Source organism: Nyctereutes procyonoides, unplaced genomic scaffold, assembly GCF_905146905.1.
Source record: "Nyctereutes procyonoides isolate TBG_1078 unplaced genomic scaffold, NYPRO_anot_genome, whole genome shotgun sequence".
NCBI lineage: Eukaryota > Metazoa > Chordata > Mammalia > Carnivora > Canidae > Nyctereutes > Nyctereutes procyonoides.
Window position 1 is genome coordinate 1022857 of NW_026575022.1, and position 27721 is coordinate 1050577.

Below are 27721 nucleotides of genomic sequence, written 5' to 3' on the forward strand. Positions count from 1 at the left end.
TGGTTTCTTTGGGCAAGGCAAGATAAGTAGACCTAGGATGAACTCTGAAGCACTGGGGCTTGCTCGCTGTCTTGTATCTAGCCCTGAGATGATTCGGGCAGAGAAATAGTGTCTCCTGGAATATAAATGCAGATAGATAAGGCTCTAGATTGATTAGTTTGCACCCTCCTTGGTTAGTCTTTGCTATTTCTAGGAATTGGATAGTCTTGGGAGAGGCAGTCTGTCTCCAGTCAGCAAGGCTTCAGGTACCAGAGCATCAAGAATACAGAAAATTACAAAAAAGATAGTTAATAAAGTGATATGATATTTGAGTAAAAAAACCTTTTGCTTCTTTTTAAATCGAAATAATAGTTATATGTAGTGCACTGTATTAATTATAAGTGTAAAACAGAATGACTTTTGAAAAAGATACCTATCCCACTCAAAACATTGAGTATTTCTATCAGTGGCCTCTTGCCATCCATCTAGTTAGTTTGCCTAAAGAAGTTTTACTTAAGGCCAGTATGTATTTTGCCTTGTTTCCAAATGTAACATAACGTCATATAATGTAAATTTTTCTTTTCCTTCCCATTTCGGTTGAGCACATGAATCAAACAACCCAACGATATAATCTTTTTGACTAGATTTCTTATCTTTGTCTGTAAAGTGGAAGCTGAATAATGTCAGGCCTCTTCTGCACTAGGAACTATTTAAATCGTACGTCTCCACTCCCACAGTCAATTGGAAAGCAGCAAGCCCCTTGTCACAAGCTCCACGAGAGAATGCTACCAAGGTCCAAGGTCGGTTCCCTCTGTCCGGTGCTGGAATGCAGCAGCTCTGTCCCTGAGCGACCCTGAGCCTGAAGAGACCTATTACTTCAGCAGCCCTTTAAAACAAACAAACAAGCAAACAAACACTCACAGTGTGGTTAGCTTAGTAACAACCTGAGATTTGCTCTTTCCTCTGGGCTTCATTTCCCCCAACCTTTCCCACCACCATGTTTCCATTAGCTACATTCAACAATCGTCTCTCAATCTTTGGAACCATCTGTGCTAAAATAGCCTGGTCTATACTAGAAAGTCGGATAAAATAGCAACTGATTGTGCCCAAGATTTCATATTTAGTTGTTTACTTTGATTGCTAACTTTAATTTTGAAGTTTCTACTCTATTGTCTTTATTTTGTGGAAACCACTCAACTAAGACAAAAAGTAGGAGATGTTATTGAAGGTAATCCTACATTCGTTCGGTCCCTGAGATATGAAAATCCCACTGGGGCAAATCTTCTAAATATATATAACTAGGAAAACATACCTAAGATGACTTGTAAAAAATTCAGGATTTAGACATTAATACTCACAAAGTCCAAGCTGTATATTCTGGAAATTTTAAGATATTAAGAAACTTCGTGACGTGAGGAATTTCTCAAACAACTGTTGGCTGTCTGGAAGGGGAGATTCTATCCTTTCCCTGTAGACTGTTGATATTATCTCTGGAATGCATTTTTTTGAGGGTAGGCTTAGGCAGATAGAAGTCTAAAGCATATATTTTCAGAAATAAAGAACATTGCATATCTTGTTTTTTTTATTTTTCTGAATGGTGCATGTTTTAAAATGATGTGTGCATAGCTAAATGTCGAGGGAGTTTGAAGTACTTTATGTTTCCTGTGTAAGTGAGGAGGAAACAGAGGAATGCCCCAGATGTAGTGGAATTTCAGTTGTCTAGCAAAGAGTAAAAGGCAACCAGACCCTCCAGGAGCATCCGATCAGCTGTGTAAGAAACAACATTAGCCTAAAAGCCACACACACAGACACGCACACGCGGAGATTCGGATGAAGAACCAACTCTCTGCCATTGCCTTGCACACCAACCAACCCGTGATGTCTTCGGGCAGAGCTCATGAGACTCTGAAATTGCATAGACTTTGAAAGGACTCAGGGCCACCAGACGACCTTAAAAGAAGATTGTAGAACATCGCGGCAAATCCAAGGAGCATACTTCTTTTTCCTAAAAGGAAATGATGGAGCAGATGTATGTCGCCCCTTTAGGAGTCTCGGTATCTTGGCATAAATGTGCTAGTCGGCTACATTCTTCGAAGACAAATAGTCGAGAAAAAGACCTTTCTGTGTTCTACTTCGGAGTATTTCCTACCTAAATGGTCACCTCTTTGATTTTCTGGAGACTCCAGCTCCTGGGCGGGCAGAGGCAGCCGGGGAGGGGCGGGCGCAGGGAGAAGCGGGCCCCACCGACCAGGCCGCGACCTGGCCCGCCCGACCGCAGCGACCGCGGGCGGCACCGACCAGGCCTCGGGCCGGGCTCCAAGCGCGCGGCAGATCCGAAGCGCCGCGTCTCTCCCGTCCTCACCTCCGTGCAGGCCCGCGGGTGGCCTCGGTCGGGCCGCGCCCAGTCACGGGGTCACCTGGAGGCCCCCCCCCCGGGCTCCCGCGGCGCGGGGCTCCCTGGCCTCCAGGGGCCGTCGTGGCCCCGAGGGGACCCTGGGGCGTCTCTGCGCAGCCGGGACGCCCGGCGATGCCAGCCTGGGCCTCTTGGGGCCGCGCCCGGGGTCTGCACAGGGGACAAGGGCTGAGGCTCCGGCGGCCCTGACGGCGCCCCGACCGGCCGGCTCCGTGAGCCCCCGCGGCAGGGGTGCGGGGAGACCCCAGGGAGGGCTGCGGGGAGGAGACCCCAGGGAGGGGGTGCGGGGAGACCCCAGGGAGGGGCGCGGGGAGGAGACCCCAGGGAGGGGGTGCGGGGAGACCCCAGGGAGGGGCGCGGGGAGGAGACCCCAGGGAGGGGGTGCGGGGAGGAGACCCCCAGGGAGGGCTGCGGGGAGGAGACCCCAGGGAGGGCTGCGGGGAGGAGACCCCCAGGGAGGGGGTGCGGGGAGGAGACCCCAGGGAGGGGCCGGGGAGGAGACCCCCAGGGAGGGGCGCGGGGAGGAGACCCCAGGGAGGGGCGCGGGGAGGAGACCCCAGGGAGGGGCTGCGGGGAGGAGACCCCAGGGAGGGGCCGGGGAGGAGACCCCAGGGAGGGGGCCGGGGAGGAGACCCCCAGGGAGGGGCGCGGGGAGGAGACCCCAGGGAGGGGCGCGGGGAGGAGACCCCAGGGAGGGCTGCGGGGAGGAGACCCCCAGGGAGGGGCGCGGGGAGGAGACCCCAGGGAGGGGGTACGGGGAGGAGACCCCAGGGAAAGGCGCGGGGAGGAGACCCCAGGGAGGGGGTGCGGGGAGGAGACCCCAGGGAGGGGGTGCGGGGAGGAGACCCCAGGGAGGGGCGCGGGGAGGAGACCCCAGGGAGGGGGTGCGGGGAGGAGACCCCAGGGAGGGGCCGGGGAGGAGATCCCCAGGGAGGGGCCGGGGAGGAGACCCCAGGGACGGGGTGCGGGGAGGAGACCCCAGGGAGAGGCGCGGGGAGACCTGGTTCCCGGAGCCCACCGGTGCAGCAGGAGGGAGACGCCCTGCAGAGCCCGCAGCCCCGCAGCCTCCACGGCGGGGGGCTCCTGTGCCCGGCACCCTCCCGCCCCTCGCTCCGGGCGTCCCTTGGTCACGGGGCCTCCGCGTCCCCCGTCACCGTCTGTGACAAATCCGTGAGTGCAAGCCCTTCCCCGAGAGCTGCGAGCCCTCCTAGGGGATTGGGTGCGGGAGGAAGCGCTGCGAATCCCTGGGGGGCCCGCCGGGGGGGGGGGGGGGGGGGGGGGTCCTGACACCTGCCGCCGGGCTCTGTAAGCGGGGCCTCCTGGGCCGGGCGCTCCCCCTGGGGCCTGACGCCCCCCCCTCCCCTCCCCGGGACATAGTGTCCCAGGAGACCCCGCTGGTGTCCTGGAATTGGCGGGTGCGGAAAAGCCCTGCGTTTGGTGACCACAAGTGTTGTGACTATGGTAATCATAGGAAAATACAAGAGAAACAGGAGGAAAAGACTAGTTTAAAAAAAAATATTTTTTTTTGAAGACCACATTGATTCTGTGTGGCTATTGAATGATATTTAAAGGAGAACTTAATTTTAAAAATAAGGAATGTGAAAAGCAATTTTAAGAAGTGAAAAATGGGACCTCTTCCTAAAGGACCCATGCGATAAACACCTATGGAATGAACCCTTCTTCTATCACTAGTGAATTTACTTTCAATGTACAGCCTTAAAATGTTTTTCTTCTGGCACCGTTGGTTCCATTGAGAAAATTCCTTTTCTCTTTACTGTAGGAAATTAATGACATCATTTTATACATAATGGTATCTCTGCTAAACACATTATAGTTTTCACTTTGGTTTGAATTCTATTATTTTAACATCAAGAGCTAAACAGAACTTCTCTTTCAAAGGAAAGAACCACAAAATATATTGTATGCTTTACTGCAGAGCTAACCAAACTGCACAGCTAGTTTCATGCAAGGTTTTCATGATGTCAGGTTGGGCACTGAAGACCAGGAGGGGTTATATGCGGTGGGGAGACAGCCGGGTAAGCAACTGATGCAGCCACAGCACAATGCTGCGGGCTGAGGAGTGAGAGAATGGACGGGATTCTGTGTGGGCACAAGAAGAAGCAGAGTAACTCTTGCCTAAGGGACTCAGGAAGGGCTTTCGGGGGAATTGAATTAGCAATGGGTTTCTTTCTTCATTTTTTTTTTAATTGTATTTATTCATTGATGGGCGACACAGAGAGAGAGGCAGAGACACAGGCAGAGGGAGAAGCAAGCTCCCTACAGGGAACCCAATGTGGGACTCGATCCCAGGACCCCGGGGTCACAACCTGAGCCGAAGGTGGATGCTCAACCACTGAGCCACCTGGGTGTCCCAGCAATGATTTCTAAGGATAACAAATGCAAAAGATTTTTCAGACAAAAAAAGGAAGAGATTGACTGTTCCAGGTAGCAAGTGTAGCAGCACCCTGTGGACAGATGACCAAAGGAATTACCTTTAGGTTTTCAGTTTGAAAGGAGAGCAATAAATAATAAAGCTGGTATGCGTGTTGCAGTCTTACAAGGAATCTTAAATATTTATGTCATGAATTTCAATTTATGTATCTTAGTGTAGTCCAGGACCTTTCCCAAATTTGTGATCTTCAGACTCTTCTGATACAAACTTCTTAAAAATGTAAATTCCTAGAGCTTTCTTTTTTGTTTTACATTTTTTAAATTTAAATTCAATACTATATGTTGGCGAATTGAATTTAAGTTCCTAGGCGTTTCTTTTGGATCTTATTATTTAGTTAATGAGTTTAGAAAAAACTTGATTGAGATTATGAAATTTTGAAGGAGAGGAGTGCTAATGTTCCGTTTACTTTATAAAATAGTAAGTCATCAAAGTGTGTAGAAAGTTGAATTTCTGGAACAATCATGATGGAAAGTATAGAATCTAGGGGAAAACTGGCAAGAGTTTGAACTGAAGCAGGGCTGGAAAACTAGAACCGAATAAAGAAAATTTGTCGGCTTTCAGATGTTGAAACTGTTGCCGTGTGGGGTTCATGGTGAGGGAGAAAATACAAAAAGTTTACCTCTGAAATCCAAACTGGTTGGGCTGTAAAGATATCGAGTCCTGAGACTCCAACAGGAAATTCCAGAGAATAACAGGTGGAGGAAGTCCGGGTAGGGCTGGTGAGATGGAGAACTCGAAGCTATGAATGATTATGCTGATTCAAACCCAAGAGTGTTTCTGGATTTAATAGAAGGGTTCACTTCCGGAAAAAAGAAAAAGAAAAGAAAAGAAAAGAAAAGAAAAGAAAAGAAAAGAAAAGAAAAGAAAAGAAAAGAAAGAAAAAACCCCAAGAAGGAAATGTGCTTAAGTGGGCATTGTACCGAATGGTACAAAAATATAAGAGAGTAGTATTTTTAAAAGCATGTCTGATTCAAAGTAAAAATCTTTCAACCATTTACTTCGTGATATTTTCCCATGGAGATAATTTTTAAAAGCTTTGGCTCACTTAGAAAAGAAATACTGAGGCTTTTTTGTTATTACTTTAACTTGTCCAATCTCTAAACCACAGATACCTCAGAGGTTCATTAGAAATTCCCAAACCCAGAAAGAGGAAAGTCCCAATAAAAACAAACAAACCAAACCCGGATCCTTTAGGAGTTGAATTTTGAAGTTTCGACTTCCTGATCCTAAGGATGGGTCATATTTTAGCTGCAGAACCATAATAAATGTAGCTTAAAAACACCGTAGTTGGAATAATCAATCTCTTCCGTGCCTGTCGGTGCACTTGGCGTGTAAGTCTACCAAGTGTAACTCGAATACAACTTGCAAGCCGTACAAGCCCCATTTCAAACCCAGTGTCTCTGCGTGGAAGCCTCTTAGCCCGATATGTTTTGCTTCTTCATTGTAATTTTTTTTTTTTTTACTATTAATAGTTCATTAGATGCCGTCAATGGCTCAGGTTACACTGACAGTGAGAGAAAATCTTTCCTCTATAAATAAGTAACTGGCATCTACGTCAGTATTCTCTCCCCGCGGGCCTCCACGTTTACCAACCTGCGTCAATTCGGGCCTGGACCACTTTCACAGTAGCCTACTCTGTCACCGATTTCTTCCTCTTGATAAGAGAGAGTCATTTCAGTAATGCGTCATTTAAGGAATCTAAGGATTGAAACTGGATTGCAACTCTCACTCCGGAGCTGTTGGGGTGTTCACCAGTAATGGCTGTTTCACCTCAAACCCCTGCAGTTTGCTGGAAAAGACCCGCGTCTCCTCTGCCTATGGAACTTCCTACCCCAGTGCTGGGCGCTTCTCTTGTCTTGGGACAGATCTTGGTGTTTTTTTTTTTTTTTTTTCATTCCATGTAACCGTGACCCACCATTCTGTCAAATCACAAAGTTAATAAAACACAGAAATGGAGACAAAAATAAATGTATTTCACAATGTATATCACAATACCATGATCTCTTACACAAAAGAATGATAATGGATTTCTACGGGTTTTGGAAGTCAATACTTTGAGCAAACTACTCTTTAATACCTGGGAACTAACTTGAAGAAATGTGATCCGTATCACAGTTTCTCATTAATATTACAAATTCTATGAGCATGTGAGGAAGTGTGGGTAAATTATACTTGAGGACATGAGTTGAGTGTTGTAGAAAACCTTCTAAGAAAGCGTTGATACAGGGATTAGCCACGGAATTCAGCTCTTTCTGCAGGATGTGTTTTTTTTTTAATAACGTCTTAAAATTATTTATCAGGAGAGAGAAAAACAATTTTGTTAATTATTTATTAATATTAAAATATTGATGAGCATTACCTATAAATATAACGGGACTCCAGCTGGTGCACGGAGTTGAAACTGCTGAAACGCAGCCAAGGCGAGAGGCCTGTATTAAAAGAGCAGAACAAATGACTTGACAGGGGCCTAAAAGCAGCAATCAGAAAAGGTTCATTTAACTCTGAGATGGCACAAGCTTCGAGCAATTGCCTCTACTTAAGTAAGTGTGGAATTACAAAAGACCATTTATTACAGTCAAACAGGGCTCCGCAGCTTGCTCCGAGACCTTTGAAGGATTTCAGCCGTTGTAAAGTTCCGCTCAGGGCACAAGTAGTAAAATTTGGGCAGATCCCAAACAGCCTGAGAAGCTCTCATTAAAAAGTTAACACAGTCTCCATCACAATTGTTCTTTGAAATGAATTGGTTTCTCTCGTGTTTTTGTTTTTGTTTTGTTTTTAAGGAGAGATACCAGACATGATAATTTTAAAGACTTTGAGAATGTATTTTCACTGGCAGGGAACATAAACCAGTTTCATGGTGATATGGAATGAATGTAGGGTCTCCGTGGGTTTATTAGGGAGGTGTTCCAACATCAAGCATCTTTGAAATGCTCTGTTTTACAATTTAGCCTATTAATGGGCTTACTTCAGCAGGAAAATTAGTGGGATTTCTCCATTGTTTTTACAAGAAGCAAAATTCGTTTCCGAGGACGTTATGGCTATAATTTTTCTCTTAGCAGTTGGATAATGAATGTTTTTTAAATAGTTGGATTAGGTTAAAAGAAAATAATTCTCCAAAAATTAACACATTTCCTTTATTTATGACTAAGCGATACATTTGGAAACATTGAAAACATTTATTAAATTTTAACTAATTATAACCAAAATAAGTTGCCCTTTGCTTAGAATCAATTTCAGAGCAGCAAACCACTACAGGTTGGAGGTTGGGAGGCAAGGGTGTGGTGAAGCCAGTCCAGGAAATAAAATAATAATAATGAATAGATGAAAATTAAGTATGAAAGGCCAGTGATGGGATCCCTGGGTGGCACAGCGGTTTGGCGCCTGCCTTTGGCCCAGGGCGCGATCCTGGAGACCGGGATCGAGTCCCACGTCGGGCTCCCGGTGCATGGAGCCTGCTTCTCCCTCTGCCTGTATCTCTGCCTCTCTCTCTCTCTCTCTCTCTCTCTCTCTCTCTCTCTGTGACTATCATAAAATAAATAAAAATTTTAAAAAAAAGAAAGGCCAATGATGTTAAGTTACATGAAATGATAGTAATTGCTAATGGGAGAAAATTATGAATAAGAAAATGTATTCATTTCTCCATCAGGAAAGCAGCACCTGCATTTTTCCTTGGAAAGAGATTAAACCATCATTCCCAGGTCGTAAAATTAATGATGCTTTGGTTACAAAAGTGCTCACAAGATTCCACAAATAATAGGAATAGGAGGATGGGAAACTTACTGAGAGGGATTCCTCATTTAGACTTACACTTTCTTTTAAAGTGTCACCTGGCAAGCTTAAGGGAAGCTCGTTTTTTTAAGTGAGGAATAAAAATGAAAGGCATTTGTAGACAGGAACAGTTGGGGAGGTTAGATGCAAACATCAGCATGTGACAATCGTGGAAACATCGAATCCACAAATACAAATTTCCAACACCTGCTGTTAAAGGAACATGGATACACGGGGTTCTAATAGTTCTTCATTTAAGAAAAATCTATAAGAAAATAGGTCTCTTAGCAAAGAAAACAATTCAGCAGTTAACATACCTGTGAATTCTTGATTTTTGTTCGTTTGGTGTTTACTGTGTACTTTGCTCGTTCCGTTAAGGCAGGATCCGCTGGGCCACAGTGAGGCGTTTCAGTTGGCCAGAGTTCCAAGGCTCAGATCTGCGGCCAGACGTGCGCTGAGGGGTCCTAGGTATTTTCCTTTTTAATGGAAGGATTTGAAGTAGGGTATCCCTTAAAATAGATTTAATCTTCAATTAGAAATGAGGCTAACCCTGTAATCTCTGATCCAAACTTGTGATTTATTGATATTCTAACCGTTTGATGATACGTAGCAAAACACAACACGCGTGGGTCAACACCCAATCAGACACCTGAGAACATAGAGATTCGTTGACAAAGAACAGTCAGTTCCCCAGTACTTCTAATTGAATATTAAAATAATAATAATAATAAATGTAATAGCAAGACCTTGTTTTCGGATATATATTTTTATTCATCAAAGATCTTTGTGGCAAGTCAGGACCTACCGTGGTATGCCCTAAACCCTGTCTATTTGGCAATACACCCAGTATTATTATCACCTACGGATACCAGGGACTCCTGTGCCTAATGGATTCCAGCCCTCCCACAGTCAGTCCCATATGAAAATGTTATCAATGAGCTGAAGAATCTGGCATTAATCACTTTGCAACATTATAGCAAATAGGTAGCCCTGATGTTTTGTTCTTTTTTTTTTAGCATATCACATATATTTCATTGCTGACATCATGGTAGCAGATTGGAAACATCTGCTCAGTCGCCCCGGCGCTGCAGGTGTCCCCTGGTTCCCGCGGCCGGCGCCGTCCAGACTCCAGCGCCTCGGAGATGGGGAGAGCGCTTTCAGGGCAAGGACGAGGCATCGGTAGTAGCCGGCGTTCGCTGGTTGCCTTCTCTGCAGCCCCTCGTTCCTGCCCTTTCTGATTGGAGTCATTCGTGTCCTCCCACCACCCCTTCCCATTCTGTCTCTACAGCTCCGTCGCCCGTCGTGACGATTAAGAAGGATCGCACGTCCAGGAACAGCATCTCTTTATCTTGGCAGGAGCCCGAACACCCCAATGGGATCATATTGGACTACGAGGTCAAGTACTATGAAAAGGTGGGGCAACCATGTAGGGCAAGGAGTCACCTTCTTAGGAGCTGTGCACTTGCTAAGACACCAGTGGCATTGCTAGGAAGTGGCGGGGCTCTGCTGGGGACTCTGGTCGTGGGGCACCTTTGGTTGATCCATGGAGGGGGTTCTGGAAGTCACCGTGTTAAGTTCCCCCTTCTCTAGCGACAAGTCACGGCAACCATGTCAGTACCAAACCTAAGCCATCTGGTGTGGCGTTAGAAGTGACGTCAATGTCCTTCTGCACCGAGACCCCCGTTGTACCAATTACTTCACAGTGATCTCTTAGCCTATTGATGAGCTCTCCGTGGCCCGAAGCACCATTTCCTGACCTTCACATTCCTGGGAATCTCTTTCAGCAGAGATGGGAACGTTGAACTGTGTAACAAGACCAAAAATTGGTCTGACAATGAAAAGCTTTCTTGATTCTGTACAAGGTAATTTAGCAGGTGCGAGGGGGTGCGTGAGTTTGCTCCACGTCCTAAAAATTGTGGTTTGGTGATAGAGTCATAAAAATAGATGCATAATTACTTATAAGTGGAATTTTTACTATAGTGTTTCATCACCTCTAAAGCGCACTTGCCTTTCCCTGGTTATAAATTATGGTGAGATTTGGAACCAATACGTATTCAAACCGTATCAGAGCTGGGAGGTTTTATTAGCGACTCATGTGAACACAGCCTATTTGAATGCAGTCCACAAAGTGTTTTCAAGTGAATTAAAAACAAATTATTCACTTATATAGCATTTTATAGAGCACTTCTGCATACATATTTAATTTTGAGATGTCTGATAATCCTATGAAATAGGTAAATAGGTTCATTCACAAATAAGAAAACAGGGTCAGTGGCATCATCTGAATTTCTCAGAGCCTCACTGCTAATAAACAGGTCTCGAGTTTGAATCCCAGCCCCCATTACTTCTCTTTTTGTGGATTTCCCTGTATAACCTGCCGTGCTCTACACAAAAATGGATCATTAGGGATGTGAGAATTAGTCGTATGATCCGTTGTAGAAAAACAAGTGTAATGCATACACATTCATTTGCACTGTGTAGCAGTTCTCTTCACTGAGGTTAACGCATTTCACAAGCATGATGTCGTCTTCTTGTCCTAGATGTTCAAAGGAATGTCCCTTTCATTAAGAGCAAAGAGAGGCCTAATCAACTGCATTGTGCTGAAGTCATAGAGGGTAACTAATATCCTAGCTCCTGGTGCTCCGCTGCTGCACTGTGAAATACTCACCCGATCACGACCTTCTATTTTTAAAAGTATGACAAGATAGGTCGGACATCTATAGGAATCCGTGTTTTATAGACGGTGCAACAACATAAAAAGAAAGGTAATGATATACCTCAGTTCAGACTGGATGGCAGACCTGGGAAGCACCCAACCTTTAGAGCTACGGGGCCAATTCAGAAATACGGCTCAATCTGTGTTCGCATCTTTTACGAACATAAAAAAAAAAAAATTCTGAACTTCCTTGACATTCTACAGACGAAGCACGATGCAGATCCTTGTATTAAAACAGTATTAAACAGTACAGGAAAAAAACAGCAGAATCTACTCGTTATTCCCTAAGAATTTTAAAATTGCCTACTAGCATACATGCAATATTATAAATATTGCATATTTATATTTACATCGCACATGCATGAATTTAAGAGTTATTCCCAAGTACATATAATGCTTGAAAATATTTTGAATGTCTCACTAGAACTTAAGCTCTATACATTCTAGCTTTTTTGACAATTTAATTCTCTGATGAAGGTGAGCAGAGTTGAGTTTTGGGGTATAGGCACAACAACTTTTTTAACAAATGAAATAATTATTTCTGTAAAATAAGTATAGTTGGTCCTCTTCATTTTTTAAACATACCAACTCAGATGCTATTGTTTAACTACAAAATGTCTGCAACGTTCATTTCTTCGGTAATATCCCGCGTCTTTTTGGTTAAGGATACCCACTCTGGGCCCCACCCCAGGTGCAGGGACATCCCGCCAGTGCTCAAAACCAGCTTACCCATAAAACGCTCAGCACGTATTAATGTGCCTTAGGGGAAAAACACAATTCCATGTAAATCCAATTTTTCTACACAAGGTTTGACCCAAACAGCTTTCCCTGTTAATGTGCGCTGTGAATCTCCTAATATACAACATGAGTCTCCAGGAGGAGATCCTTTGGGGAAATTCCTCTAGACTTTGATCTGAAGATATTTGTCTCTACTAAACCGCAGTGACTTACTACAGGGCACATATAACTAAAGTCATGCATGTAGAGCTACATATATGCTTGTATGTATAAAACCTGGACCCTTTTTTAAGTTTAACATTTTATCGTCATATAAAAATATTTTCCTCAGACTCAGTAGGGCATTCCCATTAAGTTCAATGCAAAGAGGTGTTTTCCTCCTTGTGAGTGTATTTTTGGAGTTAGGTCGAAGCTTTCATTCAGACCCGGCTCTGAGGAAAACGTGTTTCCACTTGCATATATATTCACTAAGTGGGAAAAAAAATGGGAAAAATGAAAACTGACTTTTCCTGCTCTATGTGCGGGACACCAAGCATTCCACCCCCGTTGGGGAGTTCTGGGAGTATCTTCAGCCTCCAGATGCCCCTGTTGCACTCGGAGAGTGAAGTGATGGTGGGTCGAGTCTTTCGCGGCCCTACGCTCTGGGCTAACGTCTGAAAGAACTGGTTTGAGTGGATCGCCTTTTATCGTCGGACAGCATCCTGAAGACTTGATTTTTTTTTTTTTTGATTTATGATAGTCACACAGAGAAAGAGAAAGAGAGAGGCAGAGACACAGGCAGAGGGAGAAGCAGGCTCCATGCACCGGGAGCCCGACGTGGGATTCGATCCGGGTCTCCAGGATCGCGCCCCGGGCCAAAGGCAGGCGCCAAACTGCTGCGCCACCCAGGGATCCCTGAAGACTTGATTTTAACATGATTTTTTTTTTTTTTAACCTCAAAGCAGGAGCAAGAGACGAGCTACACCATTCTGAGGGCAAGAGGCACGAACGTCACCATCAGTAGCCTCAAGCCTGACACCGCTTATGTTTTCCAAATCCGCGCCCGAACCGCCGCGGGCTATGGGACCAACAGCCGCAAGTTCGAGTTTGAAACGAGCCCGGACTGTACGTAAGCTCTCGGTGTGGCGCGCAGGGGTGGGCTGGGCCCGCGGGCCGATGGTTCATTCTCTAAATTTTAACTTGGTCAAATGCATCTAGATACACCTGGAAAGTACACTGCTTGAAATGTCTGACGGTTGTGTGGCGTGGGGTGTAGATGTGGGTGTGCCCGGGTGTGCATCTGTGCACCTGTGGGTGGTTGTTGTTGTTGTTCGTTTACAAATCAAGCATGTTCTAGCCCCTGGAAGGCTACCGGTCCTCTGCTGGCCATAAATTGCCTTCAGGACCTCTAGGCAATATGGTAATCCACTCCTGGTACCTACTAATCCAGATGTTCTAGGTTCATCGCACCATTCAGGGGCCTACGAAACCGAAGCTTGCTGGTCCTCGAGGATTTTTTTTTTTAAGATTTTATTTATTTATTCATAGAGACACACACAGAGAGAGGCAGAGACACAGGCAGAGGGAGAAGCAGGCTCCATGCAGAGAGCCCGACGTGGGACTCGATCCCGGGACCCCAGAATCACGCCCTGGGCCAAAGGCAGGCGCCAAACCGCTGCGCCACTGGGGCTGCCCGAGGATTTTAATACTGTTTTGATCCTCAGCGCATTCAGTCTTGTATCCCTTGGAGCTGAGGGATTTTCCCAGACCGGATTTATCACCGCATTCACATTCACAAGCAGTTTGGATGGTCTCGTGCGTCTGACACCAAATTTGGCAAAAGTTGGTCTAAAACTGGCAAACACTTTCACAAAAACGCTTCTCTTTTCTTCGAATGCATTTGCTTCTTATTAGAAAAAACCCTTGCTAAAATGTGACTTTCAAAAAGGTGATATTATGGCCGAGGCTCTGATACGGACTGAACGCATGTTCAAGATTTTATTTAGTTTATTAATTAATGAGGATAATGAGGAGGCTGTTATTTATAATTATATATATTACCTGTCTATTATATCTTATAAAAGGTAAACTGATTTATTTATTTCTTTAGATTAAACTGGTTTAAAGGAAAATTTGAAGAAACGATACATATATACAGATAAATACATATCTGTGTGTCTATGTATTTAGGCAATCAGGCATACTCTAATTCGTCAATGTGTCCCAAACTTGTTAGTGTCCTATAGGACAATAAATGCCATGACCGGAGTCATGTTTTCTGCTGCATATAAACCAGTTATGTCTCTAGGGAATGCTTTATTTTAATCATAATGGGAGAAATTCTACAAGTCACTTAAATTCACCATCGTGTGGTAGTCTAGAGAGGCAGTCAGAGATGAACACCCTTTAGAAACAGATTATCGGGGAGGGTCTGACAAGGGCCAGCGCTGTCCAGAAAGGAAACCCAAGGATCCTTTGGACAGTTCCACTTTGCCATGGCCCCTGGCAAGTATGTTCCCTATCCAAGTGCTTCGTTCATGTCCTAAAATCACATTGGCTTTGGTACAGTGATATTTTGATTGTGCCCACGATGCACACCTAATAGAAATGTTAAGGACTAACAGAAATTATGAAAGCCGTTCAAGTCATTATAATAGTTACCCTATCAAGTAGGTGTTTTATAGCCCAGGTTGTCAGGTGATTAGAAATGCCACCGTAAGGAGCGGTACCTTCTGCGGGTACTGAGAAGCTAGTGTGCTCGGAAAGCAGCGGCTCACGGTGGAAACATGACAGTGTTAACCCGAGGGGGAGCTGCGACCCTCAAAGGCACAGATCTACGCTCCAAGACCTGGTCCCCCTGTGACGTGGGTGCATGTCCACTACCGGGTGCCCCGGGGGAGTCTGCTCCACCTCCCGGCTGCTAACCTGCAGCTGCGGCCCCCAGGCCCTCCAGTCCATGGCCAGGCGCCCGCGCGGGCTGCGGGCAGGCCTCTCCCTCCAGGGCAGGCCTCGCTCTGCGACTCCGAGGAGAAACCACTCCCTGAGAGCATTACAAAGGAAATGTTAGAAGACATCGTGACACATGTGAAGAAGATTCATTTTTGTCATTGTTTTGTGTTGTGTAAAATTTTATTTATTTGAGAGAGAGGGAGGTCATGAGCAGGAGGGAAGAGCAGAAGGAGAAGCAGACGCCCAGCTGAGCAGGGACCCGGATGTGGGGCTTGATCCCGGGACCCTGGGGGGCAAGCCCCGGAGCCACCCAGGTGCCCAGCATCTGAAGGAGTTTTAAAACCAAATCTAACATTTTAGATGACATAATAACAAAGTTTAATTACAATTTAACATTCGTAATTCTGAATATTTTTGTAACATTTAAGTACTGCAAAACAAGTTTCTTTCCTTTTTTTTTTTTTTCTTCTTCGAGATTTTATGTTTAAATGATCTCTACAGGGGATCCCTGGGTGGCGCAGAGGTTTGGCGCCTGCCTTTGGCCCAGGGCGCGATCCTGGAGACCCGGGATCGAATCCCACGTCAGGCTCCCGGTGCATGGAGCTTGCTTCTCCCTCTGCCTGTGTCTCTGCCTCTCTCTCTCTGTGTGTGTGTGTGTGTGTGTGTGTGTGTGTGTGTGTGTGTGATTATCATAAATAAAAAAATAAATAAATAAATGATCTCTACACCTAGCATGAGGCTCGAACTCACAACCCAGAGACCAAGAGTCACATGCTCCACCGGCTGAGCCAGTCAAGTGCCCTACAGAAAAGTTTCTTGTTCTGAAATGATTACGGATTGAATTTTTTTCCGGACTTTTAAGTGGTATTTAAGGCATCAATGATGAAATCTGTATGTGCTTTCCCAAGAAAGATCACAAATCCTATGAAGAGAAAAACATGTTCATCATATCCTGTGGTAGAAAGTAGGCACATTGGGGAGCAGGAGTCAGATCACCATTAGATAAACACCAATTATGTTGATGTGTGCGTGGAACACCATGCATGTTCTTAATCAGTACTCGGCTATATCTGATATGTACGTTTGCAAAGGGAACAACAAACTCCAACGTATGAGTGTGGTTCCCGATTCAGTATACACACTGCTGCAGCAGCATGCTGCATGAACCCCTACTGAGGCTTCCGTGTCTTAGGGTTAAGAAATACTGCCTTTGAAAACTGCAGGGTCTTGGGGTTTTGCCAAGTACGTTTTATATTTGCAATACTTCCACTGATGGATACAGAGGATGAGGAAAAGATGACTTCTTAACATCCTCTTCCTCAATTATAAGAATCTTTGAGTTGAGTGGTTAGATTTTATTTATTTATTTATTTATTTATTTATTTATTTATTTTTATTTGTTTACTTGAAAGAGAGAGCAAGTGAGGAAGAGGATGAGTGGGGAAGGGGGCAGAGGGAGAGGGAGCCCCCATGTGGGCTTGAACCCAAGACCCTAGGGTCATGACTGGGGCCCAAGGCAGATGCTTACCTGACTGAGCCACCCAGGTGCCCCTAACTTTCTATTTTTTTTTTAATCCAAAAAGTATCTTAATAAAAATTCTAGGAACTTAAGAGTCTTGTTACGTATTGATATCTTAAATATATATATGTGAAAGACTCGTGCTTGTGTTTCCTTAACAGTTTGCTATTTATTGTACTTATTTTTTAAGTTTTTTTTTCTAGTTTTCATTTTAAGTTACATGAAAAGTTCTTATTCATAACACATATAGTTCTCAGTAGAACAAAGTACGTTTTTATCTGGAATTTAGATAATATTTTTTGAACTTGGTTAAAAATATCTTATTTTTTACGATGATTATCGTTTTTCCTTATACCAGTGAGGAAACTGAGGAATAGGGAGGTTTACATAAGCTTTCCAGAATCACAGCATTGGTACGTGATGGGTCTGATTCTAGAACCCTGTATGGATGCCATAATACATCCTCAGCATTTGATCTGTCCTGTTCCGTGGCCAGTCAGGTACTATCATTTCCTTTATCTGTGGACTAGGACCCTGAGTTTCTATGTTTTTTCCTTAGGTTGCATAGCTACGAGGTGGAGTCAAGGAGCCTAGAATCTCCATGTTCTGGAGTTTCTGACCTAGGGCTCTGATGGCAGAATAAAACAAACAAATAAATGAATAAATAAGTAAATAAATAAGAAGCTGAGGTTGTAGAGTTTATAGGAGTAAAAGGGCTTCCCAGGGTCACCGCGACGTCTCCAGTAGGGACTGTGACCCTGGGGCACGCTGGGGCACACGGGCACGGGAGGCCCTCAGGGAGCAGGACCTGAGTCCGCGGCACTTTCTGCCAGTGTTTCACCGGGAAGTGGAATAAGACGACTACGTGCCGTTCGTTAAGCGCTTACTGTGTGCGTGCCACTATTTTAAGTGTTTTAACCGTGTCAGCCCCTTTATTCCTCAAAACAGTGGTGTCCCGTCACACCGCAGGTGCAGGCGCAGGCCTCGGGCTTCGCAGCAACAAGCTCGGGGCCAGCGCGCTTGGCGGGGGCGGCTTGTGGGGGCGAAGGGGCCAGAGCCCGGCAGCGGGCGCCCCGGGGGCCCCGTCGGGTCGCGTGTGCCTTCAGCCCGGGGTCCGGGGTCGCGTCCCGCCTCCGGCTCCCTGCCCGGGTGGGCCTGCTCCCCCTCCCCCCTGCCATCTGTCTCGCGTTCGCTCCTCTCCGATAAATCAAGAAAATATTTTTTAAAAAGAAAGAGAGAAAGAAGTTCGCTTTCGGGAAAACCTCCTCCGAATTGTAGGACGCGCACGGCCTGGTACAGGCCCTCCCACCGCGACGCCCTTGCCGGATCTCCGCCTCCCGCCTCCCGAGCAAACGTGCCGCGCCCGACGGAGACCAGCCTCCGAGGTGACCCTGTGACCACCCTGCACCCTGATACTGGCTCCTGACGAGGACATGATCCAGTCCATCAAAGTCGCCCTTCTAAGCTCTTCTGCTATGTCCCTCGTGCGTCTGTTAGATGTGCGTGAAAACACGGGCATGTGACAGGCGTGGTGCTGGGAGCCCACTCGATGTAGAAGTCGGGGGTGACCGTAGCCGGGAGCCTGTGAGCAGCTGGGGGGCTGCAGGCACGGACACGGCCCTACCTGGCCTCACCTGGCCTAACCCTGGCCTCACCTGGCCTTTCCCGGCCTTCCCCTGCCCTTCCCCTGGCCTCACCTGCTCTGCGAGGGGATCGTCGTTCTGTCTTTTTTTTTTTTTTATATTATTTTTTTTTATTTATTTATGATAGTCACACACAGAGAGAGAGAGAGAGAGGCAGAGACACAGGCAGAGGGAGAAGCAGGCTCCATGCACCGGGAGCCCGACGTGGAACTCGATCCCGGGTCTCCAGGATCGCGCCCTGGGGCCGAAGGCAGGCGCCAAACCGCTGCGCCACCCAGGGATCCACCCAGGGATCCCTCGTCATTCTGTCTTAAATGTGACGGGAGAGCCCTGCAAGCATCTCCTGGCTGAGAGCGAGCTGGTGGAGGTCCCGGGAACAAGGAATTCTCCAGTCACCACGCAGACGGAGGCCAGTGAGGAGCTTCTGGTGGCAACCAGAGAGTGAGGACAAAGATGCGGAGAGAGGCCAGCGATTCGCTCAAGAGCAGAGGATCAGAGAGGGAGATGACAAGGGGCCTTCAGAGTCCTGGTCTCCATCCTGCTGCTCAACACGTGCGCTAGAGTCACCAGCGTCACCAGGAGCTCACAAAGGCACAGGCTCCGTCCCCACTCCACAGCAACTGAATCAGAAACCACTTTTCCAAGAGATTCCCGAGTGGTTGAGTGATCCCCAGAGTTAGAGGACCACGGGTCCAGATCCGGGGTCAGCAAATGCAATCTGTGAAGGCCCAGAGAGGAGTGCCCTAGGCCCCGGGGTGCAGTCCTGTGGTCCCCACTCAGCTTGGCCGTGGTCACAAGGCCGCCGAAGCCAGCACACAAGTGTATGCGGCCACGTTCTGATGCAATTTTACCAATAGGCACCCATACTTGAATTTTCTATGATTTTTACATGTCAAAAAAATCTTAATTTGACTTTTTTACAACCCTTTAAAAAATGCAAAATCATCCTAAGCTCCCGGCCTTTACAAAACCTGGTGGCGGTGGCCAGGTTTGCCTCCTGGGCCATTGTGCCAACACCTGGACTAGGTGAACAGTTTGTATGTGTCATGTGTCATAGAGAACCTGCATAACTTTGATCTTTTTTTTTTTTAAGATTTTATTTTATTCATAAGACACAGAGAGAGAGAGAGGCAGAGACACGGGCAGAGGGAGAAGCAGGCTCCATGCAGGGAGCCCGATGTGGGACTCGATCCCGGGACCCCAGGATCAGGCCCTGGGCCACCCCGGCTGCCCCATAACTCTGATCTTGAAGGTGGAACAAGCTTCATTGGAAGCCTTTATCCTGAATTCCAGGAAATCCTACCGGTTCTCCGGGTTCTCTGGTAGCGCCTGGGCCACCCACCCAATGAGTGCGCGGAGGCTAGAGGAAACCAGCGCAGGCTGTGCCGCCTGTGATCGCCGCCGGTGAAGCAGAGTGCTTGACCTTAGCGGTGCCAAGTTTCGAGCTCGTTTATAGGAAACGTGTAATTCCTCTAGCACACAGTGAGGAGTTCCGTTCACACTGCCTGAGGCAGGAACCGCGGGGTGAGGGCCTGCGGCTGCCTCCACCCTCCACCCTCCACCCGGGGCTCCAGGCGCTGTCGCCGCGCCGCGCTCACGCCTCGCCCTTTCTTGTCTCCCTCCACCCGCAGCCTTCTCCATCTCTGGGGAGAACAGCCACGTGGTGATGATCGCCATCTCGGCGGCCGTGGCCGTCATCCTCCTCACCGTGGTCACCTACGTCCTGATCGGCAGGTGGGTCCCCGGCTCTTTGCTGCTCCCTTGGGTGGCCGCCCAGTCACCGCGCAGGGTGCAGCGGCTTGGATCCCCGTCGCCCCCCCCCCCCGCCCCTCTGTCCCCGTAGCTCGGCTTCTGCCTCCCCCGACACCCCGCCCCACTCCTCACACCTGTGCCCTCCCCGCCCGCCCCCCACCCCAGCACGTGTCGGAACCCAAAGGACACGCCCATGCACACACGCTGTACCCCCCCCCCCCGCCCAGGCCACCGTGGGAGCCGAGCCTGCGCCCTGAGCCCTGCGCCCTGCGGCCGCCCCCACCTGCCCCGGGTCGGGCCGTGCGGAGCCCCGGGGGGGGCCCTTCCGTAGGGGACCTGGAGAACCCGGGGCCCTTAGGCTCCCCCCCCCCCGCGCGTTTGATTGAGGCAAAGGGGTCCCGGCTGTGCCCGCGGCCCGCGCCCTACCTGCTCCCCCGCCTTGTCCCCTCGACTCACCTGCAGGTTCTGCGGCTACAACAAGTCGAAGCCCGGGGCGGACGAGAAGCGGCTGCACTTCGGCAACGGGCAGCGTAAGTCCCGGCCCTTCTGGGCTTCGCCTTGGGCCTCCCGTTCCCTTGGTCGGATGCCCCCCCGCAGAGGGAATGGGAACCGCAAAAGCGGGTTCATGAGAGAATTGAGCAAATTCGGTTCATTTTAAATGCAGAGGGAACCCGAGGCTCCGCGGGAAGCCTTGCCCGGCGCGGGGCAGGGGGGAGCGCAGCGAGGCCCCCCCCCCAGGCCCCGCAGCCGCCCGCGCAGCCCCCGCCGCGCCCCCCCCGGCCTTGCCGTCCCTGCTCTCGTCCTTTGTAGGAGCCTCTCCCCCTTCCCAGCCCCCAAATACACGTAAGCAGCCTCTGTCTATGGGAAATGCCTTTTACTCCGAGTTGTCAACCAAACTGTATTTTGGAGTCCCACCGCATCCCACTGGCGGGAAGGCCAGCGCTCTTCCCTCTTTAAGATTTTTTTTTTATTTATTTATTCACAAGAGACACACAGAAGAGGCAGAGACACAGGCAGAGAGAGGCAGAAGCAGGCTCCACGCAGGGAGCCCGAGGTGGGACTCGATCCCGGGACCCCAGGATCACACCCTGGGCTGAAGGCGGCGCTAAACTGCTGAGCCCTCCGGGCTGCCCTCCTCAGATTTTAATACCAATCCATTTGGTCTCTTTTTAATATTTTCTAAAAGAACTACTTTTTCTTAAGGAAATGAAGTGTTTATGTCTAATAAGAAAACTCCTTTTTTCACCCTTCGCACAAAACAGATCATCCCAGGTGCTTTGATTTTCCAAACTATGGTTCAGTTTACTGTGGCCTGTTCCTGATGAGTGGCCGCAAAGGGAGCAGCATGTTCCCATGGAAATTAGGACAGACCATACTCATGTGCTCTCGAATAATCTCAGTATAACTCACGTGGTCTCGGAAGCATCACTGTCCTCGGCATTCACTGCCGCCCTGTGAAAATATGCTCAATTCCGCATGATACCTCATATAAATGACTCGATACAACTATAGCGCTAGTTATAACGCAGGTAAAAGCTGACTACCTGCGGCTAACGGGGGGGGGGGGACACGGCAGCTTGCAAAAAAAGGAGAAAAAGAGCGTCTTGCAAATGTGAATTGACGTGCTAGGGAGACAGGGGCGGCATTCACCGACGGTGTGGTCTCGTTCATGCATCTCATCGCCGTGGTTGTGGAATAATTCACAAAAGCACAAGTGCTACGCTCCTAAGAGCGACGCCCCATCATTTCAGATGACCTAGGTCACCGACTCCAACGTCTTAAAAGAATGAAGGAACCAATTAGAGCGGCAGCCTTCCTGTGGACTAAACGGTTCTTCACTGGGGTTGGACAGTCAGTGTAGATATCGCCCGCACAGCGAGACTGCACTGATTTTTTTTTTAACGTCAGAATTGTGAATCTCCTGAGTTTGCAACACTGGTAAATGTCTGTGTCCCAGTCGTGAGCAGGATGCCTGGGTCGCTCCGGTCTGTTTTCAGCCGTTGGTTTTCCTGGTGGAGTTGGTTGAAACTTTAATTTTCTTCAAATGCACAATATCTTTATGACTAGACAGACAAAAAAGAAATGCATTTTATCCGAGCTATAGGGGTATAAAGGAACTTCTGTGCATGTCGTAAACTTTCTGCGTCTTAATGCTGCAGCTGTTTTATTTCAGACCATTTAGCTGGTATTACTTTAAAAAGCTCTAGCTATGAACGATTCCCTCCAGCCTCGTTACAAATCCTATAACATTGCTTCAAAAGGAAAGAAATGTGTTTCACCTCCTGAGATCCTGTCCCCTTGCCCTCTCTGGCGAGGCCTTTTTATTTTTTGCTGTCCTTAGGGCAACTCATGCTGGTAAAATGGAAATGTAAATTATTGTGTTTGCGCAGAACGAGCTGTAAAGTAGTGCAGCTTAACACGTGTGCATGTGTTTATTATCTGGTTTTCTTGACACAGCCCAGTGACTCTGTACGTTGCCCTTAATTATTGGTGTGAAGGGATTATGTGCCTGGTATCCTGCATCACCTGACTCCTGCAGCCTCTGGGGTCAGCAGTTAAAAGTCAGCAGCCGAGGCGCCCACAGTGAACAGGCCATCTTACTGGGGGGGGGGGTGCGGGGGTGCGTGTTTCTAATTGCATTGTTCGCCAAGTTTTGTGTGCATAGGAAAACAATTTTCGTGGTTTTACTTAAGGCGAGCAATGTGATTGATCTCATTTGGGGATGACTATGGAATTTTCAGATTATCTAGCGAGGCATCTCCGCCCCGGGGCTGACAGGTACAGGGTGGCTCTAAAGCCACTCCCAGGGCTGCTGAGAGCCTGTGCTTATTTAAAATGTCTCAGACTTCGCTCCTCACAGCCCGCTTTATGCTGGTCTTTGCGAATCCTGATGCTGGTAAAATGCTTCCAAGTTGATTTCCTCAAGGCGTTTGTCATTGTTTACAAGAAAAAAAATATCCTTTTTGGGGAAAAATTAATTTTTATCTATCTTTAAAAAGTTTATTTTTCCTTGCAAAGGAATAGTAAAGCTCCGCACGCTCCTAGTTCCTCACCTTGCGGTCTCCTGGGGGCGATCGGGGGCCCTGCAGGTGGGCCCTGGGAGCTGGGAGCAGCGCGGGCCGGGAGGGCTGTGCCACCCGCGGCCGCTCCGCTTCGGGGGCATCGCAGCCCCCGAAGCAGCCCGGCCGCCGGGCATCCCACGGTGAGCGGAGCTGGAGCCCCGAGGGGACGGCGGGTCTCAGCCTCCCGAGACCTCGGGCACGTGGGTGACGGTGACCAGACGGCCTCCAGCGAAAATCCTGATACTGGCCGGTGTAGGCCATGCACCGGGCGGCCGGGCGGGCGCACCGCAGGTTTTCCAGAGCCTTCTCTCTGCCGAGCTGCCCAGAGTCGGAAAGCTTCGGGAGCACAGCTCTCACCTTCCAAAGCCGACCCGTCCACTCAGAGCAGGGGCAGAGCTCACGCCGTTTCCCAACTTCTGCGGGTGTGACTCCCTGGAGAGCATCTCCCCAGTTCCCTGCACTTGGCCCTGGGGGATTGCTGTGCCCGTGGGCACGCAGGCCCGCGTCGGAGGAGCATCGGCCTCTCTCCTCCGTTTGTCCCCCCCCCCATTCCTAAGCTACAGTCTTGGAATCCTCTCTACACACAGCTCGGGAACACTGAATTTTTTTTACTTCCTAACCACCGTTTATTTTTATGATCCATTGCTTTTTTTAGGATTCTTTCTTTTTTTTTTAATTTTTATTTATTTTATGGTAGTCAAAGAGAGAGAGAGAGAGAGGCAGAGACATAGGCAGAGGGAGAAGCAGGCTCCATGCACCAGGAGCCGGATGTGGGATTCGAACCCGGGGCTCCAGGATCGTGCCCTGGGCCAAAAGCAGGCGCCAAACCACTGTGCCACCCAGGGATCCTTATTTCTTTCTTTTTAAAGATTGTATTTATTTGACCGAAAGATCATGATAGAGAGAGAGAGAGCGACCAGAGGCTGACGCTTAAGTGATGGAGCCCCTGGGGTGCCCTAGGCTCCTATTTCTTTACTCAAACCCTTCGTGGATACGCTACAGGAACAGAAACTATGATGTGGCATAGCTGTGGCCTTCATGAAGACGGCCTGTAGGTCAGCGGACTCGTAATGTCCCAGTCTGCACCCTGCGTGTGGGACCCATTGGCCCAGCGTGTGCAGCGTGGCGGGCTTCCCAGAGTAATTGCCATCGCCATCTCCACGCCCACCTCAAGCAAAGAGCAAATGGACTCCAAGAAGTCTCCAGTCATCACACAATGTTCACTTGCAATTTGTCATTAAGATTCTTTCGTTATAAAATCATATTGGAAAAAGATAACATCTGATTTTATTCATTTCTTTGGGATCAAAATATCTTTCAAAACGTAGTGCGATAAATGAAGCCATATATCACCATCAGGCATCCTGCCCCTTGCTGGAACAGCGTTACCAATATATTTTTACCGATGTGACCAAAATCAAAAGTAAAAACCCACTGTATTAGTACGCAGATAAAATCCTTACCGTCGGAGCGTGTGTATGTACTTTAATAGATCCCAGTCTCCCTTTTTGATAAAACCTAGTTTAGGGGCACCTGGCTGACTCTGTCGGTCAAGCACGTGACTCTTGATCTCAGGTTCCTGAGTCCAAGCCCCACATTGGGCCTAGAGCTTACTTTAAGACAATGGTTTTACTTTAGAGAAAATTAGCTATTGAACATTCCAAATCATTTCCAATATGATTTATTTTTTTTTCCAAATGATAGGAACCTCATTAGAACTATGTCCAATCCAAAACGATTCTCCAGGATCTTCTATCCATGCTCTTTCATCTTCAGAATAATTGAATAAATACACATATTATGAGAGAGGTTTATATTTGATAAGTTGTAAATATAATTCATGTTTAGAATTTAGTTCCTTAGCACCATCACCAAACTCCCCAAGAATCTATACTGCCTTTAACTGTGTTGAAACGCGGTCCAGCAAGGTCTCAGCGAGGTGCCGCTGCCCTGGTACAGGCATGGGATGCAGTGTATAGACTACTCCTCACGGGGTTAAGGAGGTCTGTGACTGCAGGCAGGGACGCTGGTTGTGAATGTCACTAAACGCAGAATGGTATCCGACAAAGACGTGCTGTTGCGTGGCCTTCAGGTAACTTAGCTCTGTGTCCCAGCTGCCCTTCTGCCCTATGAAATCTCACAAGCTTTGACTCATGGTCAGATGTGGCGTCATCGTGAACATTTGCTTCCAGCGCTAGTGCGTCTCGGGGGACTGGGTGACCAGTGGGCCTACTCAATTCCCAACCACCCTCCCCGTGAGATGCCCGTTTTTGAAAGTCCATTTTCTGTCTAATGTTTCTGCGGAGAAAACTCACAGTGGTTCCTCTTTTGTCTCATTATGGGAAATGTCGTTTCTTAAGTCATTTGATACTTAGTCCAAATTCTGTGTCTGCCGACTGCTGTGACACCTGACAATAAACGACAGATCAATGTACTTTTTCATAATGGGGATTTTTCCCCCCACTAATAATGTGATTAAACAACTGCCTCAGTTAAGGTTTCCTACATGTAGCTCCATTAACGCCTGCCTTCTCTCCTTCCTTCCCGCACACAGTGAAACTTCCAGGTCTCAGGACCTACGTTGACCCCCACACGTACGAAGACCCTACTCAAGCGGTTCATGAGTTTGCTAAGGAACTGGATGCCACCAACATATCCATCGACAAAGTTGTTGGAGCAGGTAATAACCGCGACCCAATCCCACCCCCAACATGCATGGTGATGACAAATCACCACTACGGAGAGGAATGCTGCCCGGGTCCCTCAAGTTCTCAGGCCTCAGCTGTATTGCTATGAAAAGGGACTTTTTTTTTTTTTCATGATCAAAGGCAGGCAATAAATAAACGAGGGAGTATTTAATGGAATGTAATGATTTCGAAGGTGCCAGACGTACAGACTCACAGACCATGGCCGGCGTTTTTATTTATTGGATTTCAGAGCCAGCAGCCACAAAAGCTCAATCCTCCGCTGGCTACCCGAGCCCCATGTCACCAAGCCTACGTGGCTGTGCAGGGATAACAGGATAAAACAGGGTCCTACTTTAAATAAGCTCACTACATGAAGATTTTGGTTTGGGTAAAAAAAATAATAATAATAATTTTAGAAACTTCTTTGGAATTAAAGAGAGAACACAAAATAAAATCATAAATGACACATTTTACACAAATTCATTCAGAACTGTTTTTGAGTGGATAGTTTAAGCAGCGTGCAGTGCTCCACCTTAATATCCGCCTGTAGGCTCATACAGTCTTAATGCATTTGTGTGGAAGCTTGTTCTCATAGAATAGCACTTGTGTATTTCCAATAAAAACCATACTCATAAAGTAACAGTATTGTTACATATGCACATAAACATAGGGCACCTACAGACAGGCAGCTTGAGATCAAATAAAAACTAACTCCTCCGAAGTAAAAATAAACAATATTGTACAATAGTTTTTTATTCCATCATCTCATTGGTCAGTATTGTTTCCAAAACAAATGCAAAGTAGTTATGTTGATGTAGGAAGTAGAAAGATCAAGAAATTGGCTCACTGAATTACACATAACAGATCAGATCATATTTTCTGCAAGTACTGTATATCTATGACTGATACATCTTTACACAAATACTGTATGATTTTGTTTCTCTTTGCACCTCAAGGCAGTATTTAGAATTCTAGCCATACTTGCCACTCAAGTAGGACAACCTGAGTAATTCCGTATCAGCTAAATAAACTGATAATGCACGAAATCTGCTCCTCTAACTTTATTGATAGTTTATCTGCCTAAAACTCACATGTGCAGGTGATAATTAAAACATGGAACCAGTAATTCACAAAAGGAAAGTAGACCATGTGCTTCTTTTTCCACAACCTAAGACTTAAGAATATACACATTCATGGCGTACCTATGTCAATCCAGTTGAAACAAATATGCATTGATCACTGTCTCTCAGTTGTATAGTTCTTTGTGTAGAGCTTTGTCAGTGGCCCTGTGGTGCAGAGGATTTTGTGGTCCTGGCATTGCTGTCCCACAGGAGTGCACTGTTCTCCAGCATGGAAATCTGGGGAGCATATGTAGCATGGAGACTTTGCACCCTCAATTGATGTGAGGACAAGAAGCTCAGCTAGTGTCCACAAGGCTGGGCAGACACCTCAGGACCTTGAACTTGGGGGCCCTCTGCATTAGTAAAAGCTTAAATATATAGATGTTATTGATTATACCAGATATCTGGTACCCAGTAGTGTGAGACAAAACACATTCATTGAAAATGGTATTTAATAAATGAGACAAAAGGAAAGGCTACATGCACTGACTCACTTGATAATAATCCCCGATCCTCAAGAAAGATCACAACGGAGCATCTTTTTTCCATTTCTCCCTTCAAACGTATTTGCAAAAAATTAGACCTGTGCCCAATTTCAGGGTTTTGTAGCCAATATCCTCATTTGCTACATTCAGAGCAATAAATCTGTGTGGCTTTGTTTGCAAACAAGAGTATCTTCGAAGCCGATTACACCACTCCTAGAAGATTTCAATATAAGACTGTCCACACCCAACTCGCCTTGCAGGGGTTTGTCACCACCAAGATAGAATAAAAGGTCAAGATTTTGAGAGCTCTCAAGTTTTCTTAGCATGTTGTTTTGCAAAATGTAAAATATCTACAAAAGTAGATGAAATTATACAATAGGATGATAGAGAGTATAGTATAAAAGTACCATTTCCACGACTTCAAAAACAATCTATCCCCAGCCAACCTTTCATTTATA

At 47.2% G+C, this 27721-nt stretch overlaps 1 protein-coding gene across 1 annotated transcript in view; it reads left to right on the plus strand.

Moving 5' to 3' along the window:
* Window positions 1-27721, plus strand: part of EPHA3 (EPH receptor A3) — a 321670-nt gene that overhangs the window by 241698 nt on the left and 52251 nt on the right. Inside the window, exons 6-10 of the mRNA XM_055342322.1 lie at window positions 9901-10025; window positions 13008-13170; window positions 19788-19890; window positions 20371-20438; window positions 25525-25650. Of these exons, the coding sequence (XP_055198297.1) occupies window positions 9901-10025; window positions 13008-13170; window positions 19788-19890; window positions 20371-20438; window positions 25525-25650 (585 nt within the window). The remainder of the gene's footprint in view (window positions 1-9900; window positions 10026-13007; window positions 13171-19787; window positions 19891-20370; window positions 20439-25524; window positions 25651-27721) is intronic.